The sequence below is a fragment of the Siphateles boraxobius genome, unplaced genomic scaffold (genome assembly GCF_051911475.1).
Source record: "Siphateles boraxobius isolate OS27281-9 unplaced genomic scaffold, OSU_SipBor_1 22, whole genome shotgun sequence".
NCBI classification, from domain to species: Eukaryota; Metazoa; Chordata; class Actinopteri; order Cypriniformes; family Leuciscidae; genus Siphateles; species Siphateles boraxobius.
In genome coordinates, this window is record NW_027508833.1 from 20,147,501 (window position 1) to 20,165,146 (window position 17,646).

A 17,646-nucleotide genomic window follows, 5' to 3' on the forward strand; every position below is an offset into this window, starting at 1 on the left:
ATTGACATTAATTAATCAAATATTCTTCAAATATTTCATGTTCATGTTCCATATTTTTCCATGCATGTCTCCATTGTAAATTTGTTCTGTTCATTTCAGTTACTTATGGCGATATTGATTGTGATCCAGCACCCAAATCAAAAACATGGACAGTTCTTGATAGTTGTTTGGATATTAGTTTCCCAGAGTTTGGTTCTGATGAGCTGTTCTGCAGCACACCTGACACCACGCTTGATGCTCTTATGGAGTTTCCCCTAGTCATGTCTAATTAATTAATAATGCCATCAGGATGCAACCAAATCAGATGATAGCAATAATGGCTAAGAGTAATTGTAAATCATCCAAAATTATCAATCAATCAATCGTTTTATTTCTAAAGCACATTTTAAAACAAAAAAAGTTGATCAAAGTGCTTTACAGAACCAACCTTACATAACATATACACAAACAAACCATAAAACACAATACTGGTGTTACTATAAAGATTTTGTTAATGGTGATCAGCAACCAAATATTGATAATGTGTAAGTTACTGCCCTTTGCCTTGGCATGACTTCTCACGTTTTGCAGACAATACAAAGGCAGAGTACAGTAACTTCAAAATTGGGGTCAAAGGTCAAGTTTGAGATCAATATTTTTTTATGTAGATAATTTTCATTACTAAAACATTAAATTGCCAGATTTTCAGATTCCTACCTATAATTCATTTGGCTGGACAACTAAAAAACTTTAAAGTCATTTTTCTCAGTTCCACACTCTAGCGACTTAAGGTCTTTTGCCTTTGTAGGGCAGCATGGGACCATCAAAATCCTTCTTCAGGAACTTCACAAAATGTTTCACTGCAAAGGCCATGCAACTATACATTTAATGAGGTGCTCTGAAAATGATAAGCTGATCGTTCTTTTCATAGTTAAATGGATCTTTTCCATAGTTCCATTTCCTGCTTCCGGTTTCATTCTGTCGCTCACCATTTTACCTATGCATGTATGTATGTATGTATGTATGTGTGTTTAGATTAGTTATGTCTTTTAGTTATGTCTTTATGTTTTTATTTAGTTAATAAAAGGTGTGCACAATACGAATTTGGTTCTTATTCTCTGCTTGCAACAAAGTTTATTTTACAATTTAGATTTTGACTACAGGCTCAGTAGTACTGTACAGAAAGAAAGACATCTCCCTCCCCCGGAAATGAAAATTTCTTAGAATTAATAATCAATTAACACTGAGTGTTCACGGGACGAACAGGTGGATTGATTGTAAAATTCATTTTATTACATTAGGTTAATTCTATTAACTGATCCAAATATTCATAATCAATTATAACAAGTTATGATTGATTATTAATATTTCTTTAGAGCTAATTTGCGACACCGACTACTTGAATACTTTGCAAAATGTTGCTTTATAATTGTTGTTTGTTTTTGATTGGTTGCCTAATTTAAAAAAAAAAATCTATTAATTTTAAGACATACTTGTCCAAATAAACTCATATTACATGTAATAAAATGACAGATAATAAAAGAAAAAGAAAGAATCAACCGAATTCAGAATACGGACCAAAAAAAGAGCTGTCTTTGCAACCAAAAGTGAACGGTTATGTGGGTGGTGAAAATAGGCCTTAGTTTGCACTGTTTCTCTGAGACACCGCACAGAGACACTGTATCAGTGAAAGCAATCTATCAAGAACACTTCTCACTTTGATGCTAGGATAATCTCCCATGCATCAGTATACCAACCTACCACAGCATCTATGTGAGAATAAGCGTGATGTAACATTTTGTAATGGTTTCGGCACGGCGGAATTTCCCTAAAGACTCTTGAGATGGCAAATGGCTTGATGAGGATCCATCACTATAGATAATCAACTTTCAAAATTTTACATGTTATTGATAAAAAGTGCACTGCTTCATTTTTTTCCCTGCTTAGTCATGCAATTACAAATATTTGCTTAAGTTACAAAGTATGTACAGGTACACTGCCACATTCATTCATGCATAGATCTCTGCATTGTTCAAACATGTACTGATCTGAATCAAATGAGAGTAATGTAAAGTGAGTAAAAGTAATTATTTACAATGATGTAACATTCACACCCTGCAATTATATTCTGCTTTTCCCCACATACAATGTTTCAAATTGTAGAGAGCACAAACCATAGCATAGACACATCAGTAAAACTTAGATGTCGTGGTCTTTCTAGTGGAGTTGGTTCCCAAGGTGGTCTAGCTCTCTTAAAAGACAGTTTTTCTGTGGTTAAGGTGTTTTGCGGGTGCAGGCCAACTACATTACTGGGAAACAAGCATCCAAAAGATATTATATGCTGGTCTTCTCAGCAACGGTATGCTTTGTCAATACATTAGAAAGCAAGAAATGCATGTTCATTTTCTGTCTGATAGATGTTTATTTGAGAGAAACTTTCGTTCATATATCCATCAAGAAAACATTTCATTCATCTATTTGGCACATTCGGATGACTATAGAAAGCTTTCATCACAATGATGCTTTTCAGTTGCTTTTCATTAAGTTATACCAAACATTATTCATTCTTAGACAATAAAAAGTTCAATGGAGTTCTATTTAGAACCTTTAGAACCTCAATTATAAAGAATGCTGGGTTCTTGACAATTTTTTTAGAATGCTTTATGCCAAAAAGGTACTATCTAAGAAGAAATTGAAGTCTTTATGAAGTCTTTCTTTATAATACTTGCATGTTTAATGGGTTATTCCTTCTTCTTCTTCTTTTCTAGAGATAAAGTATATGTTTACAAGCTGTTTAAGTCATAAGATTTAATTAAAATTAAAATTAAAATTGTCTTAAAACAAAATTAATTAACACTAAATCCATAGAATTATCCCGGGAAGGTTCTATAAGCACCTGGCAGATCCCTTTCAGCTTTTATATAGTACATTTTCTTCTAATGTCATGATGAATGAAAAACATCACGGATAACAACATTCATTGTTCATTCAAGAGTATTAAACTGGTTTAAAATGTGGCATTTCCCAAGGAAAAAAAATGTTTTCATGCACTCTGCAAGGTGTTAATTAAAAGTTTCCCAATATTTCTCCATGCATAAAACTTAAACACCAGATACAACCAAATAGTTTCCGAAACACGACTTAAAAGATTAAACAGAATCCAAATCTTGATAACTCACCCCAAAAGTCTGATTTTTATGATTCATCATTTTTTCATCCAAAATTCTGTGAAATAATTCTGCAACGTTGCCAACGCAGACTGATCTTCAATCCGTAGGTCCGATTACTGGCAATGAGTGGCAAAATGTAGGTCTAAACGTTACCCCTCACCTATCAATTGATCTGATGAACGAATCCAGGTCAGAGGTAGGCCATATTATCTATGCAATCACGATCAAGCATTGCATAAATAGATTAAGTGAACGAGAAACATTTTCACTGTAGAAGAGAATAAGAAGAGATAAGAAGAACATTAAAGATGTTTCTGAGCTTCTTCAACGCTAAATACATGGTGAGACGACCGAAACGAGCATAGATATTTAGCTGAACTCTATTAGCTAGCCAAATGCTAACACTATTCGCTTGTTTACAACAATTGCTTCACCAAAGATTCATCTTAAAAGGTTTTAGATTTAGTTAAATGTAATATGTTGTGACAAAAAGAGGCCTGATCGCAGAAATGGTTTGAGCCTTTGCTATTGACAGCAAATTGTCTTCATGGATGAATTTTAATGAAATATAATAGCAGATAATGATCTTTCTCTCAGGTTTTGGTCTGTGCACTGGCGAGCCTCACGTTTGCCAAACAAAAGCCGAAACAAATATGTGACACTGGTTTGACGATTTCCGATGACTTCTATGGCTCTCCTTCAGAGGATATGGAGGGAAATGGCAACATCCACAGCCACTCACTATCTGCATGGACTTGGAAGTGAGTCACAGAAACAAATTATACTTTCAAGAAAAAGTTTAATAATGCATCAGGAATATATTTCCATGTTTGGGAGGTTAACATGAAGCTAGCTCTCATAGCAGCTATGCGATATAGAGTGAAAGCCTATTACAGCAGGCCATGCATGTGATGTCAATGTGAAACATAGAGTAAAGCAGGTCTTGGTTAGGTCTGTGGGTTTTGTGTCACTGAAATAACCACCTTGTTTTCTCTGTTTTTAGACTAAACATTTCAGATGACAGAATACCACAGGTCATCTTTGAAGCCCAGTGCAAATCCGAATATTGCACCTTTCCTACTGGTGTGGAGAGACTGAACTCTCTACCAATATATCAGGACATCATGGTGCTAAAAAGGGATTCAAAGGACAAGAAGTGCTTCAGGGCAACTTTTGAGAGCGTTATAGTCGGCTGTACGTGTGTATGGGCCAAAACTAACTAAAATTACTTGCATGTTTCCATGTTAGAATGAATTTTTTTATCTGTTCCAATGAAACTGCATTTTAATGGATTTTAATTTATTTTGAAGACAAAATAGTTCCTGAATTTTTTTTTTATATTTACATTTAATAATTGAACAGACACATACGTGAGACGCTTTAGATTTATGTTTTAGTTCCAGAGAACACATTTAAACTGAACTCTGCTTGACTGCGCTTCATTTGCTCATTTCTGTGCATGTGACACTCATATTTATGTAAAAATCTTTTTAATGAGTATTAATAAAAATATTTAAACACGTTGATAGTTGTATTTGACAAATTAACAATAAAATGTATTGATTATAAAACACCAATCTATCACTGGTCCTTATCTGTGCACTCTCTGTAACTAAACTGATGCCTTGAGTTAACAGTTATTTTTTTCCTGAAAATGTTTGGCTTGTAGAAAAAATATGAATTAAAGACATGTAGCCGAAATTAAAAAAAAAAGCAAAAAACATGTTGGCCTCTGTTGTCATGTACTTTCAAATATAGTAATCATATATAAAACCCCAAATCTAGAAAAGTTGGGACATTTTGTAAAATGCAATAAAATCAAGAATCTGTGATTTTAATAAACTGACAAAATAACTGACAAAAGTACAAAGGATTTCCAATGTTTTGACTGAACAACTTAATTGTATTTTGTAAATATAAACACATTTTTATTTTGATGGCTGCTACACACCCTAAAAAAGCTGGAACAGAGGCAAAATAAAAGTGAAAAGTTTATAGAATATCCAAGTTAAACTCTTTTGAAACAGTCCACAATAAGTTGGTGAATTGGTAATAGGTGAGGGTATCGTGATTGAGTCTAAAATGCAGCAGCAGCAGCGTAACCTTGCTGTCATCTGAACTAAAATGCAGACATGCTTGATGAAGCGACAAGGCACTAACTCACTTAGCTGAGACTAAAGCGAGGAGTAAGACAGTTTTCAGAGATAGGAGCTGAAGCGGGTGGATTCTGGAATCCACTGCTGATTCAATGTATAAAGTATCTATAATGAGTGATTATAATAAAGGTTTTCATCAATATTTTTCCCTCTAAATATCAAATGATTTGAAGGACTTATCTAGGCTTGTGAGATTTTACTTTGTTATAGAAGTTACCAGTGTGATTACTGAAATGTTCTTTTCATGCTCCAATGTCTGTATTTGATATCTGAATGCAGTAACAGTGCTTGCTTATTTACCCCGGCTTCCAGAAATTAAATATGGACTTGTTTTGTTTGAGAAAGGTCTTCAAGGTCTTCAATACAGTACATCTGTTTTTCTGCAGTACCCTGACAACTAGGTCACAAGGGTCATTGGATCCAATAGTTTGAGTGACCATTTCTTAGCTAAAGTCTTAACTTTACTGTGTTCGATTAAAGTGTCCTCTCATTGAGAGGAAGAACGCATTATCTTGATGTTTTGAGAGGACTCTCCTGTTTATAGTTAGAGCCTGGCCAAATCCAACCTTGAAAAAGCTGTGTGTTGGTGTGTGTGTGTGTTAGTCTTTTTGGTTACAGGTTAAGGAACCACTGGCATTATTGGATTGACTGAGTTGTTGTTCAAGACATGCTGGCGCCCAGCAACCCAAATCTGCGACCTGGAAGGTCACAATGTGCCTAAATTCAGGGTCTGAGTGTCAGCTGCATAATCAATGAAGATATGTTTATGTGTGGAAAATTACCATGTTTATCTTTTTCTTAGCCAATGAGAATCATTCAACGTGAAGCAAGGACGTAGCTTAGACCTTGGTGAAGGGTATAACTGCTGCGATCTTAGTAACTGTAAGAGGGGCGGCCTACAAACTCCTTGTGAGTCTTGAAGCTGACTTCTGCCTGATGAAACTGCAAACTATCTTCAGTAAAACTTTTCTTTAATTTATTTTAATTCTGACTCCTGGTCTTCGTTCATCATATCTGGTTCTGGGTCTTTGACTGTAAATCCCCTTACAGAGCTTAATATGAACACTCTCGAGAGGTTCAAACAGGGCCCGAGTTATAGCATTCAGAACCATGAACAAGTCCCATGACGGGACCAGCTGCTTCGACACGGGTCTCAAACACTTCACTCCCTTCATAAAACGGCATAATAGGATGCCGTCCCACCAAAACTCTTTCAAAGCCTACGTGGCATACTGAAATAGTAGCCAGGTAAACTTTAATAGTAGAAAATACCCTCACATTGTTCATTAAGTTTAGCAAAAAGTATATCACTCACCGCTCACTGAAAAGGAATTACTCCATTACGAGTATACCAGTCCTCAAACACACCCCATTTAAGATCATTGAGACCATTGATAGGCTATGGATAGTGTTTCTAACTTCCTGGGGAAGCCTGAGTGCATTTAAATGTAACTCTTCAGGGGCCAGACCCAACGATTGACTTGTGCCGGATGGGGGTGAAATATCTGTGCTGGGAATGCATAGCAACACGTTCAGCCAGAGGATAATCAACCAGCGCATCTAAACCCAAAGGCACATTTTCACCATTGAGAGAGAAATACATCAGACACTTCGTGTTTGCCTGCGAGGCAAATAGATCTGTGGCAGCCCTGCCGTACATCTACCAATATCTGATCTACCGTTTCCCCTTGAAAGGAAATCCACTCCTAAATTCAGGACTGTAGGCCTACGTCGTGCGCAGTGAGCTGGTGCTCCAGACAATCAGCTTGTGCGCTAGATTGTACAGTTGCAAAGTACGGGTTCCCCCCTGGCGATTGATGCCACCACAGTCAACACGACTGTCCTGAACAGAACATGAAATGGCGAGGAGATGAGGAGAAAATGTTTCAGGGCCAGAAAGACTGCCATCAACAACAGAAGATTTATGTGAATATTGCAAAGCTGGGGTGTCCAGCGACCATTTACCGATCTGCCCTGAAACAGCCCCCCAGCCCGTCAATGATGCATCTGTTGTCACTACTTTTCTCTAGAACACACAGGGGTCTCTCCACTGATGAAGAGGTTTAACGCATTCCACGAATATTCTCAAAGGTGCTGCGGGGACACAGACGCCTCACAGCCATCCATCACTGGAAGTCCCTCATTTTTAGCAAGCCCTACTCAACCACCAATTTCGACGAAGCCATCATGCCCATAAGGTGGAGGTTTCCCTTGCGAAACTGGGTTAGGCACTGATAAAACACCATTATCCACCTCTCCAAGAGCATTGCGCAGTATGCCACGGTCTATTCGTAAAAATCTCCTGATATGGAATCAACTGGCTTTTGACATAGTTGATTTTGAATCCCATTCGTGAGATGAGATGTAAGCATCTCTGTGTCCCGTCTATGTTTAGTGTGTGTTGCTCCTGCATGTTTGCCTGCTTATTGTCATTAAACTTTGTATATAAATATAATCTTCATCTGCCTTCCAACAACCACCCGTGTGTCACAGTCTTTGTCTGCACTGTCTGTCTTAGTCCCCACTACACTACCCAGAATCCTCCTTGTCTCCACACCGGAACTCACTCCCTCACTTATCAGCCTGTTCCTCGTCATCTTCATCCGTGTCACCTGTTTTCACCTTGTTATGTTTGATTTGTGCTTGTATTTAGTTTGTTTCTGTTCAGTCAGTCCTTGTCGGTTGTTAATTGTATTTTGGTGTTCAATGCGTGTGATCCTGTCCGTCATTCTGCCTGTCTGAACCTGTGAGTGTTATTTTGAGTAAACTGTTTGAATTGGAGCTTTTGCCTTTGAGTCCTTCTTCAACTCGCACGGCACGTTACTCGGTGACAGTAATGCGACAGTAATACACCAGTACTGTCAAAAAAAATTGGCAAAATATGTACCTTCAGGCGTAAAAATAATGACAATTTTAATAAAATGTGTTTGTAAAAAAATGCTTTCCAAACACATAATACATCTTTAAATGACTCACTGAGGGATAATTCAAATAAATAATTAGTGTTCGTCAGGAGCTGATTAGATTTGCAATGCTGCAAAAACACTTCTCAAAAGTTAAATGATTTCTGTAAATCCAGTGGTTCATTATAGCCACCTGATAAGCGGCTGGAAAACTAGACTTTCTGAATGTAGCTGCTTTTTTTAGAAAGGGAAATTTAAAACATGAAAAATAAGAATTAGGGGAAACAAATGAATTATGAATGATTTACTGCCATTGTGTAAATAATATGTAATTATGTAATCAATAAAAAAGTAACTGTAGTCTGATACATGTATATTAAATGTAATATAATCTGATTACAATTACTACTATTACAATTACTACTATTTTTTGGAATCTGATTACACAATCCATTAATCAATTACTATCCAGCGCTGGTAGAGTTAAATAAGGTATTGTAGGGTAGGCTACTGCCCCAGGGACAAGCTGTTGTAAAAAAAATAAAATAATAATAATTCTGAGAATGTACTGATGCCTTTCTAGTAAGAAGAGAAAAGCTGGCCCTTATAAAATAGCCTATAGAAAAATTGAATAGCAACAGTAGCATTTTTTGCGCATAGGCCTACATGTCAGGACGTGGATGTGGTCTCTGCTCACTCTACGTTGCACAGCCCCTTCTAAACATTCACCATGGTAACCAGTGTCTGGCAACAACAACAACAAATCATCTTGCCATGGTTGATGACATACAAAAAGAAAACTAAATGAGAGCGAATCTGAATGCATTTTCCGTGTTTTTTTCTTTTCTTTTGAGACCTATTAGATGTTTTTATGACTGATTATCTAACATAAATAAAGCATAAAAAGTAGCTAGTCGTCTTAATTGAGTCTAAATTTGCAACCCTTATTTATGAACTGTGCAAAGAATGAGATTCCATAATAATTATTACAGTAGTATAAATAGGCTACATTTTATAAGGTAGACTTTATGCGTGCTATTAAATGTGTATAAGCCTAGACATTTAGGTTGTGATTTTATAAGTTTGTTGAAGTCGTTTCACAGCCAAGCCACTAAGTGGCGATATACAGAATATGAAACGGAAGATACATTATCTGTTACCGCCAGCCAGCGGGCGGGATGTGCAATTACACGCAGCAGCCTCAATAAACTGTCTGTATCTACATAAACATACATCAACCTGGGGGTGGACGAAGTTCCATAGATAACCATTTGATCACCAGCTTAGATCACCATCCAACAATATTGTATTATTTCGTTTTTGTACACATTCATTAAGCGCTTAAAGAAGGTTATTTAGCTTTAGCCAACGGGATTCTATAAACTTTTCCTGCTGTGCACATTGTCCAAACTGGATTTACAGTCGAGCTAGCAGGCTAAAGGCAAGTATTAAGTTACTCTGAAATAATTTGCAGTATTAGGCCTGATGTTTTACAACTGTCAATTGCTGTTTTCAGTCGTGCATGTTCCGATTTTTGACAGCTCGTTGTTAATTAGACTTTTCGCTAAAGTGCTGAAAGAATAGGTTTTGCTGACTGTGCCATGTGTTTGTTTAACTCAGAGATTACGTAAATGCCATCTGGATTCATTATTTACCCTGATTTTACTATGGTAACAATTACTACAACAATGAGATTTAGCTGAAATGTTGTTGTAGGTTCTTAGTAAATAATTAGTGAATGAAAGAATCTATTAGTAAATGAATAAATCTGACAGTAATAAAACATTAATACAATATTTGTCATTTGTAATTATAGGTTTAAAGTGTGTGCGTTCTATTGTATTTTACTTGAAACCATACTTTTATTGATCTAACCATGCTTATAGTTAAATTATGCATAATATGCAAGAATCATGGTTCATTTAAGAGGCTAACTGGACTTCATATAGCCAACGTGCAAATGCTTTTATTGCTTTATTTTAGTCTTCCAGTGGATTTCCTGATATTAAATTCAGCGGTATCTGCAACATCCATATCCTGTAAATGGGGAACAGTGCGCTCAAAGCTCATTTGGAAACCTCTCAGAAGACTGGAGTCTTTCAGCTGACCGGAAAGGGTTTGACAGAGGTACTAATAGGCTTGTCGTAATCACATTCAACACTCAGATGCACTTAGCAGCGACATCCTCATGGATTATTGACAGCTCATGTGTCTCATGTGTTGTTTATATAGTTCCCAGAAGAGCTGCAAAAACTCACCTCAAACCTGCGGACAGTTGATCTGTCCAATAACAAAATCGAGGTGCTTCCAGCGTTCATAGGAGGCTTCCAGCAACTCAAGAGTCTTACCATAAGCAGCAATAAACTGAGTAAGTGTTGACAAATATCTACATTAAGATGAACTTTACATGCTATATATATATATATATATATATATATATATATATATATATATATATATAATTTTTTTTTGTTGTTGTTGTAATGTTATTGAAGTTCTTTGCAATGAAAACATAGTTTAATACCAAGTCATTTTAACTCTTTTGACCGTTAGAATTAAGTAGGCTCAATTTGCTTCTGTCCTTCTGGACATAAATTACATCTGTTGAGTGTTAAATAGGCTTGACAGGGGTATGGTACAGTGTACATTGTACAATGACAGTTTCTAAATGACCCATTTTTGGGTAGTTGACAGTTGACACCTAACATGCCCATAGACAGGGGTGCACACAATTTTTTGGTCTGGTTCTCAAGGGAGCACCTGGAGATGCTGCTTAGTACTCACACTTTACGCGGCACTATTATACTACAAGCTGTCTAGATGTAAAATAACAATTTGTTCACTGTAGAAATTAAATATAGGTTCATCTTTGTTAAAGCTGTATTTTTATTTTATTAACATTAATGACATAGACAACAGCAGGAATATTAGGCTGCTGTCACTTTAAGACCGAACCCACAGACTTTCTCAACTGTTAACTTATGACATAAACGAGAGAATATTTGCAGAGACAGGTACTTTAACATACTTTTTGTGTGTATGTGTCCGTTCAACCGCAGTTAAACACGAAAGAGGAATCAATTGGGTGTTCGAGTGCTGTCTGAAACGCTCCTCTCTCTCCCTCTCTTTCTCTCTCTGCATGCATGCACTACGGGTGTGTGTGCTGTTGTGCGTACACCGTAGATTAAACGCATATTATTGCAAAAAAAAGCCTGTTTTCTTCTATATGAACCTTTAAGCACTCCATTAATGTGTGATTTTTATTGTGTACAGCCAGTTTACCAAATGATATCGGGAAACTCAAGAAGCTGGAGACTCTTATTTTAAATGGGAACCAGTTGAATCAGCTTCCTGCGTCAGTGGGTCAACTGAAGTCCTTGCGCACCCTGAACCTGTCTGGGAATCACTTCAAGGAATTTCCCATTGGACTCGGCAGCCTTCGCCACCTCGATGTCCTGGACCTGTCCAAGAATCAGATCCATGTGGTTCCTGCAGAGGTGGCCGAACTGCAAGCCATTGAAATCAACCTCAATCAGAACCATGTGAGTTTTTAGTTCATTGCATCCAGGAAATGTCATGTCATGATATAGGGGTGTCAGGGTGACTTCTTTTGCCGTGTTTGTTCTGTTTCAGATTTCAACCCTGACTCCAGAGGTGTCTCGCACTCCCAGGCTGAAGGTCTTACGGCTGGAGGAGAACTGTCTGGAGCTCTCCTCTATCCCCATCTCCATCCTCACAGAGTCCCAGGTGTCCCTGCTGTCTCTGGAGGGCAACCTGTTCGAAGTGAAAGATATTCGTGACCTAGAAGGATATGATAAAGTATGTTTGTGTCAGTTTAGGCTACTCTTTAATGGCATCTCGGGTTCCATGATGAACCTTTAGCATCCATGGAACCTTTCCATTCCACATAAGGTTCTTTCTTTCGGGGCTTTCGCACCAGCGTAACCTTTTCATAGTTCCTAGAACTAATGGCTGAAGTACTCGCTTTTTGGCGTGATCACACCGCATGAACTAGGAACGATTTTAGTTCTAGAAATACTTTTGGAGTTACTTAATTAGAGTAGGCTCTAACCCAGCACAATAGGAACTACCAGTGATGTTAGCGTACACAGCCGAACACACACGAAACACCAGCTCCCTCCATTTAAAAAAATAAAGCTGTGTACACACAGATTATAGCCTGTGTGTATATAGTATATTTATTCTACGAACTAACTCTATGAACATGGAAAACAGTGATAGATGGACCTCTTACCCTTTACACTAAGGAGAAAATCCATCGCAACTTTGAGGGGACCAAGCGAAACTTGATTTGTATTTCTGCTCTGCCGCACCGTCAAAATAAAAGCGCAAAACAAGCGCAGCTTAAATCACTTGAGTGTTCCAACTGGCGGTGTGAATGTTGGCTGGTTTCTTTAACTAAGTTCCTATAACTACCCGGTGCTGAAGGGCCTATAGTGGAAAAAGTTTTTTTAGATTATTAAAATGCTTCACATTAAGAAAAATTAACTATTCAATGAAAGTTTCTTTTGGGAACCAAAATTTTTCTACTATGGCATTGCTTCATAAACCCCCTTTTAGAACCTTAATTTTTATAGCTTCAAATTTTGTCTCTTATAAGAAGGCATATCCTACTGAAAAAAAGAAAAAGTTTGTTTTTAAGTTATATTCCAGGTCCAATGTTAACTGTCATCTCAACTGTCATCTCATTCCACTATAAATATCACCTTTTTTTCCAAGATGGAAAATACCACAGTTTAAGTTTGAATGTAAAACAAAACTGGTCTAAGTATTTATTTTCGAAACAAAGTCAAATCCCACACAATCCAACCCCGTCATTTTAGGAAGGTGTTATAGGAAAGTCCAAGAAGAAATCTAGCTAGGAATTGAACAATTCAGTTCATTTGAATTCAGATTTATTCACAATACAACTTGCCTCAAATATAATGTAGTTTGAGTGATTAAACCTCAATGCATTTTGGACCCTTTTTTTTACACCTCTAGTTAGTTGGTTTGGTTTGCCCAAAACAGATCTTACTTCCAAGAATAAACGGTGCCAAATGGCTATAAAGAAATTGGCAACACTTTACAAAAAGTTCTCATTTGTTAACATTAGTTGATGTGTTAGCTAACATGAACTAACTATGAGCAATATTTTTTTTAAAGCATTAATTAGTCTTTGTTAGCGTTAGTAAAAATCGAATTGTTTAATGTTCGTGTTAGTAACAAATACACCTTTGGATTTTAAAATAAAAATTTAAAATTAGTAAATTTACATTGACTAAAATTAGTAAATGCTGTAGAAGTTTTGTTCATTCTTAGTTCGTTAATTGATATAGTTAACTAATGTTAAACCTTATTGTAAAGCGTTACTAAAAACAAAAAAAGTTTTTTTAAAAATTTGTTTTACTTATGAGTGAAATTTCAATCTTATAATCAGCTAAATCTTTTTATATCTACTGTTCTAATTAAAGTTTATAACTGTTTTTTACAATCATGTTATAATTAGTGGTTTAATAGAGTGGTGCAGGTATAAGATTAATTCGCCACTGGTTCCTTCGAGATTTTCCTATGGGGTTTTATAATGTTTTTTTGTTTTTATTAATGAGTAAAATAAGGTCTGTGGTAAACATAACTTGGCAACGTTGTAGAACAAAGCATCATCGATTTGCCTAAAAACACATGTAAGCGTAAAAACTTTTTGCGATATATGGGAGTTTTTGCAAAATTGACGTTTCTCCATTGGGTGTATTTTTTATTCGATATTTCAATTTGCGCCATTTGAAGGGTAAAGGCAACTACGGCTGCTTGATTGATTGATTACGGCTGCTTGTACAATTAACCCTAAATCGCGCTTAAACCGATCAGTCTTAGTGCAATTATGAAATCGCAAATGCTGTGATTATTTTTTTATGCACAGATTGTCAGTGAAGCACAGCTCTGTGATCTGTAGTAAATACTGCTCCATCAAAAAAAGCACTGCGAATTGGAGTCGCTTATAACATGCATTTGAAAAAGCAACATGTCAAACTTATTTCCAAACATGAGAAGCATTTACGAACCTCTTGTCCTACAAAAGAGAACATTTAATAACGTTTTTACTCCAAACTCCCTTCATAACATCAGTCGAGTGTTTGAAATAACTGAGCTGATTTGGCTTCTTATCATAGAATGAGGCAACAATATGTTATTTCATAGTATCCTATACAGTGCTAAAGACTATGTCGATTAGCACTGCATTATAAATATACATGAAAATACCCAAGAAGGCTTGAAGAACTCCGATAAACCATATATTTTCGTAGTCATGTTTATTAGTCATGTTTAATCAATCAAAGCGTTTCAATCCTCTGTTTATTCAGCTACAGTGATAGTATGATTCACATAGGGATTTCATGGAATTATTACTCATAGGAGCTTATTTGGAGTTTCTGCACGAGAGCGCCCTCTGGCTTTCAGATGGAGCAGCATTTACTGCTGGCAATGCAGCTTGTGTCTTTTACTTTGTAGAACAAAATGTCAAAGTATCGTCAAGTTACGTTTACCACAGACCTTAATTTACTCATAAATGGAAAAACCCATTATAAACCACATAGGAAAATCTTTAAGTATCCAGGGGCGAATAAGTCTTGGGGGTTCTGACGTCATACCAGTCTTAAAGGTGCAATAAGTGATTTGAAATCAACCCGAACAAACACACATACCTCCCTTCATTGCTCCGCCCCCAAAATGCATGAACCATCTCCATCGAAGATGGAGAATGACCTACAAGGAAGAACAAAATATGAACATCCACTTACTGCACCTTTAAGACAATATTCAGCCGAATAATGAAATAGATTAAGAAAGCCATTTGAAATTCAGTTCTAATACTCTTTATTTTTTTTATTTTCTTACATAGTCATATAATGACTTGCTTTTATCTTTCCCTTGCTCAGTACATGGAACGTTTCACTGCAACCAAGAAGAAATTTGCGTGATCAGTCCGAGGCTTCCTGCACCTGTTATCTGCACTGGGATTTAGCGTGGAGAGAGTCCAGCTTTGACCACACATGAAAATGGCTAGACGGGAATGGAAAAAAAGGTCAGGACTGCTTCACGGCGACGGCTCAGAGACCACGTGCCCGCTGCTCTTCACCGTTACAGTACAGAGAGAACATGTGTGAATCACTCTTTCTTTTGCAAAGATTCTATAAACTGAAATATAGTGCTGATTCTGCTTTATAAGGACATTGAAACTGGAGAATGGTTTATTTTATTTATGAGCGCACTAATGCCACGTCTGTTTTAACTAACATATTGTACATCCTGTACCCCTTTGCAATGCATATATTGATCCATTTATTTTAATGCTTTAAAGTAGCCTATTTCTAACAATTAAATCTACTTTATTATTTGATTACACACGTTTATTTAAGCTTTATTATGTAAATTGTTGTGTAACAGTATTTCGATTGAACTGTGATCTCGAAACTTCCGTTAAAGAATATTTGTGAGATTTACGAAGTAGCCATTTTTTTCTAACATCAAAGGCTGCAAAATAAGTCTTAATGTTGCTTGTTGAATGAAACGAATGCCAGTGGATATTTATATTTTTGTTAATACAACACAATGTTCAGTTTGAATTTGCTTTTACACATTTTCTTAAAGGTGCAGAACCCGAAAAGCATTTTGGTGAAGGATTATGTATTTTCATGCCATTTTGAGATTGCAAATCTAATTCTTTTTGCGTCTATGTGTTAATCTATTACTTACACACTTGAATGTCAACTCTGTTTAACTAAGTGTTTCTGAATATATGCACATGTATATAATGTGTTAATTACAAACATCTAAAGATGTAATTTCAAAATCGGAATTATAACAAAAGCAGTCATTGGTAGCTTATACTTTCATGTCTTCTTCAATATTTTTACGCTACAGCATTTAGCCGCAGAATAAAATTACAATGCCATGCAATTGTCAAGCAAATTACACCTGAATGTCCTCCTCAGGATTAATAAAGTACATCTATCTACCTGTACAGTATTTATTCTTGTGATTACTGATACATCAAGACTACCAACTTGCAGTTTTGTGTATAGTGCATATAAATACTCAAACACAACTCGACATAAATGATTTGCTTTAAAACTAGTAATGTTACTCAATTGGTCCATTTGAAAAGCAGACACCTGTCGAAGAAAATTAAGGGCTTCTTTCGAATAATTCTGAAATTTTAAACTTCCAATACTACTTCCAACAGATATGTTTTAGTTTTTAATTCATTTTATAAAAGTAAAAAGCTTAAATCGCTTCGCAGCCACTAGACTAGAATATGTAAATAACTTTTACTGTACCTTCTGATGTTCTTAATCATTTTTGTTGTCTTGTTTTCTAGTGGAATTATCTTATAATTTTTAAATCAAAATACAGTTACTTGAGATGCAAAATGACATAAAATATGTAGTCTTGTTTTATGTGAAATTGTTTAAAATTATGTGAGTTTGTGCTAAAAACAAGAACAAATATTTGCCAATGTGCTCAGAAAAATCGATTTAATTCAAAGGGAAGTTTTCATAACTCATCGACAGATATTTGTTCTTGTTTTAAACACAAATTCACTTAATTCGGTTACATTTTCAGGACTTCATTTTACATTTGCATCGTTGTGAATGGCTTTATGAATTTAAGAATTTCTGCACTAATTTAAGACCCGCACTAACTTTTTGACCTCTTCATCCTTTATTCAATTCAATTCAATTCAATTCAATTCAATTCAATTCAATTCAAATTTATTTGTATAGCGCTTTTCACAATACACATTGTCTCAAAGCAGCTTTAAAGAAATTGCATTTCGGAAATGTACATAGAAAAATACAGTTAGTTAATCAAGTATTAATTTATGGCATAACATATCGCCGGCTTTGAGTCGTCTCTTCACAGGCGTCGAGTCGTCTCTTCACAGGCGTTGGGGCATCTGAAGTCTCCGTGAGAGGCTGGATACAATATTATATTTTAATATTCAAATATTATTAAAGTAATTTTTTTTAAAGCATAGTTGTTCTTGGTCTCAATTGGTTTATTTGTAATAGTGCAATGATAGTAAACATGCCAAATTGTGCTGACATCATTTTTGGCCTGGACTGTCATACACGAACCAAAAAAAAAAAAAATTCAATAACTGATTACACTGCAAAAATTATATGATCAATAATTTATGACATGTTACATTGCTGTAACTCATCAAAATAAGTTAAGCAAGAAGTTTTTCAACATTTAAGTTGAAATGGCTCAAACTTAAAAAATTAAAAACTATAAAAAATAGCTACAAAAAATTTAAGGCCTCATGCTTATGTATACTTTTTCCTGAGATTTTGTTTTTTCTGTGCATTTTTGTTTGGCATAAAATAAAACCTGTAGCTGTAGTTTGCCTTTTTTTAACCAAATAATTTTGTC

General features: G+C 35.8%; 2 protein-coding genes across 2 annotated transcripts; both read left to right on the forward strand.

The window, feature by feature from the left end:
* The first annotated feature begins 3,457 nt into the window (after window positions 1-3,457).
* Window positions 3,458-4,692, forward strand: il17a/f2 (interleukin 17a/f2). Its single transcript, XM_077238606.1, has 3 exons — window positions 3,458-3,490; window positions 3,747-3,910; window positions 4,153-4,692. The coding sequence occupies exons 1-3, from the start codon at window positions 3,458-3,460 to the stop codon at window positions 4,370-4,372; spliced, it is 417 nt and encodes a 138-aa protein (XP_077094721.1). The 3' UTR covers window positions 4,373-4,692.
* A 4,684-nt stretch (window positions 4,693-9,376) lies between these two features.
* lrrc57 (leucine rich repeat containing 57) lies at window positions 9,377-16,231 on the forward strand. Its single transcript, XM_077239027.1, has 6 exons — window positions 9,377-9,649; window positions 10,192-10,335; window positions 10,441-10,576; window positions 11,482-11,750; window positions 11,842-12,027; window positions 15,147-16,231. Exons 2-6 carry the CDS (start codon window positions 10,252-10,254, stop codon window positions 15,186-15,188), a joined length of 717 nt encoding a protein of 238 aa, XP_077095142.1. The 5' UTR covers window positions 9,377-9,649; window positions 10,192-10,251; the 3' UTR covers window positions 15,189-16,231.
* Window positions 16,232-17,646: the final 1,415 nt, after the last annotated feature.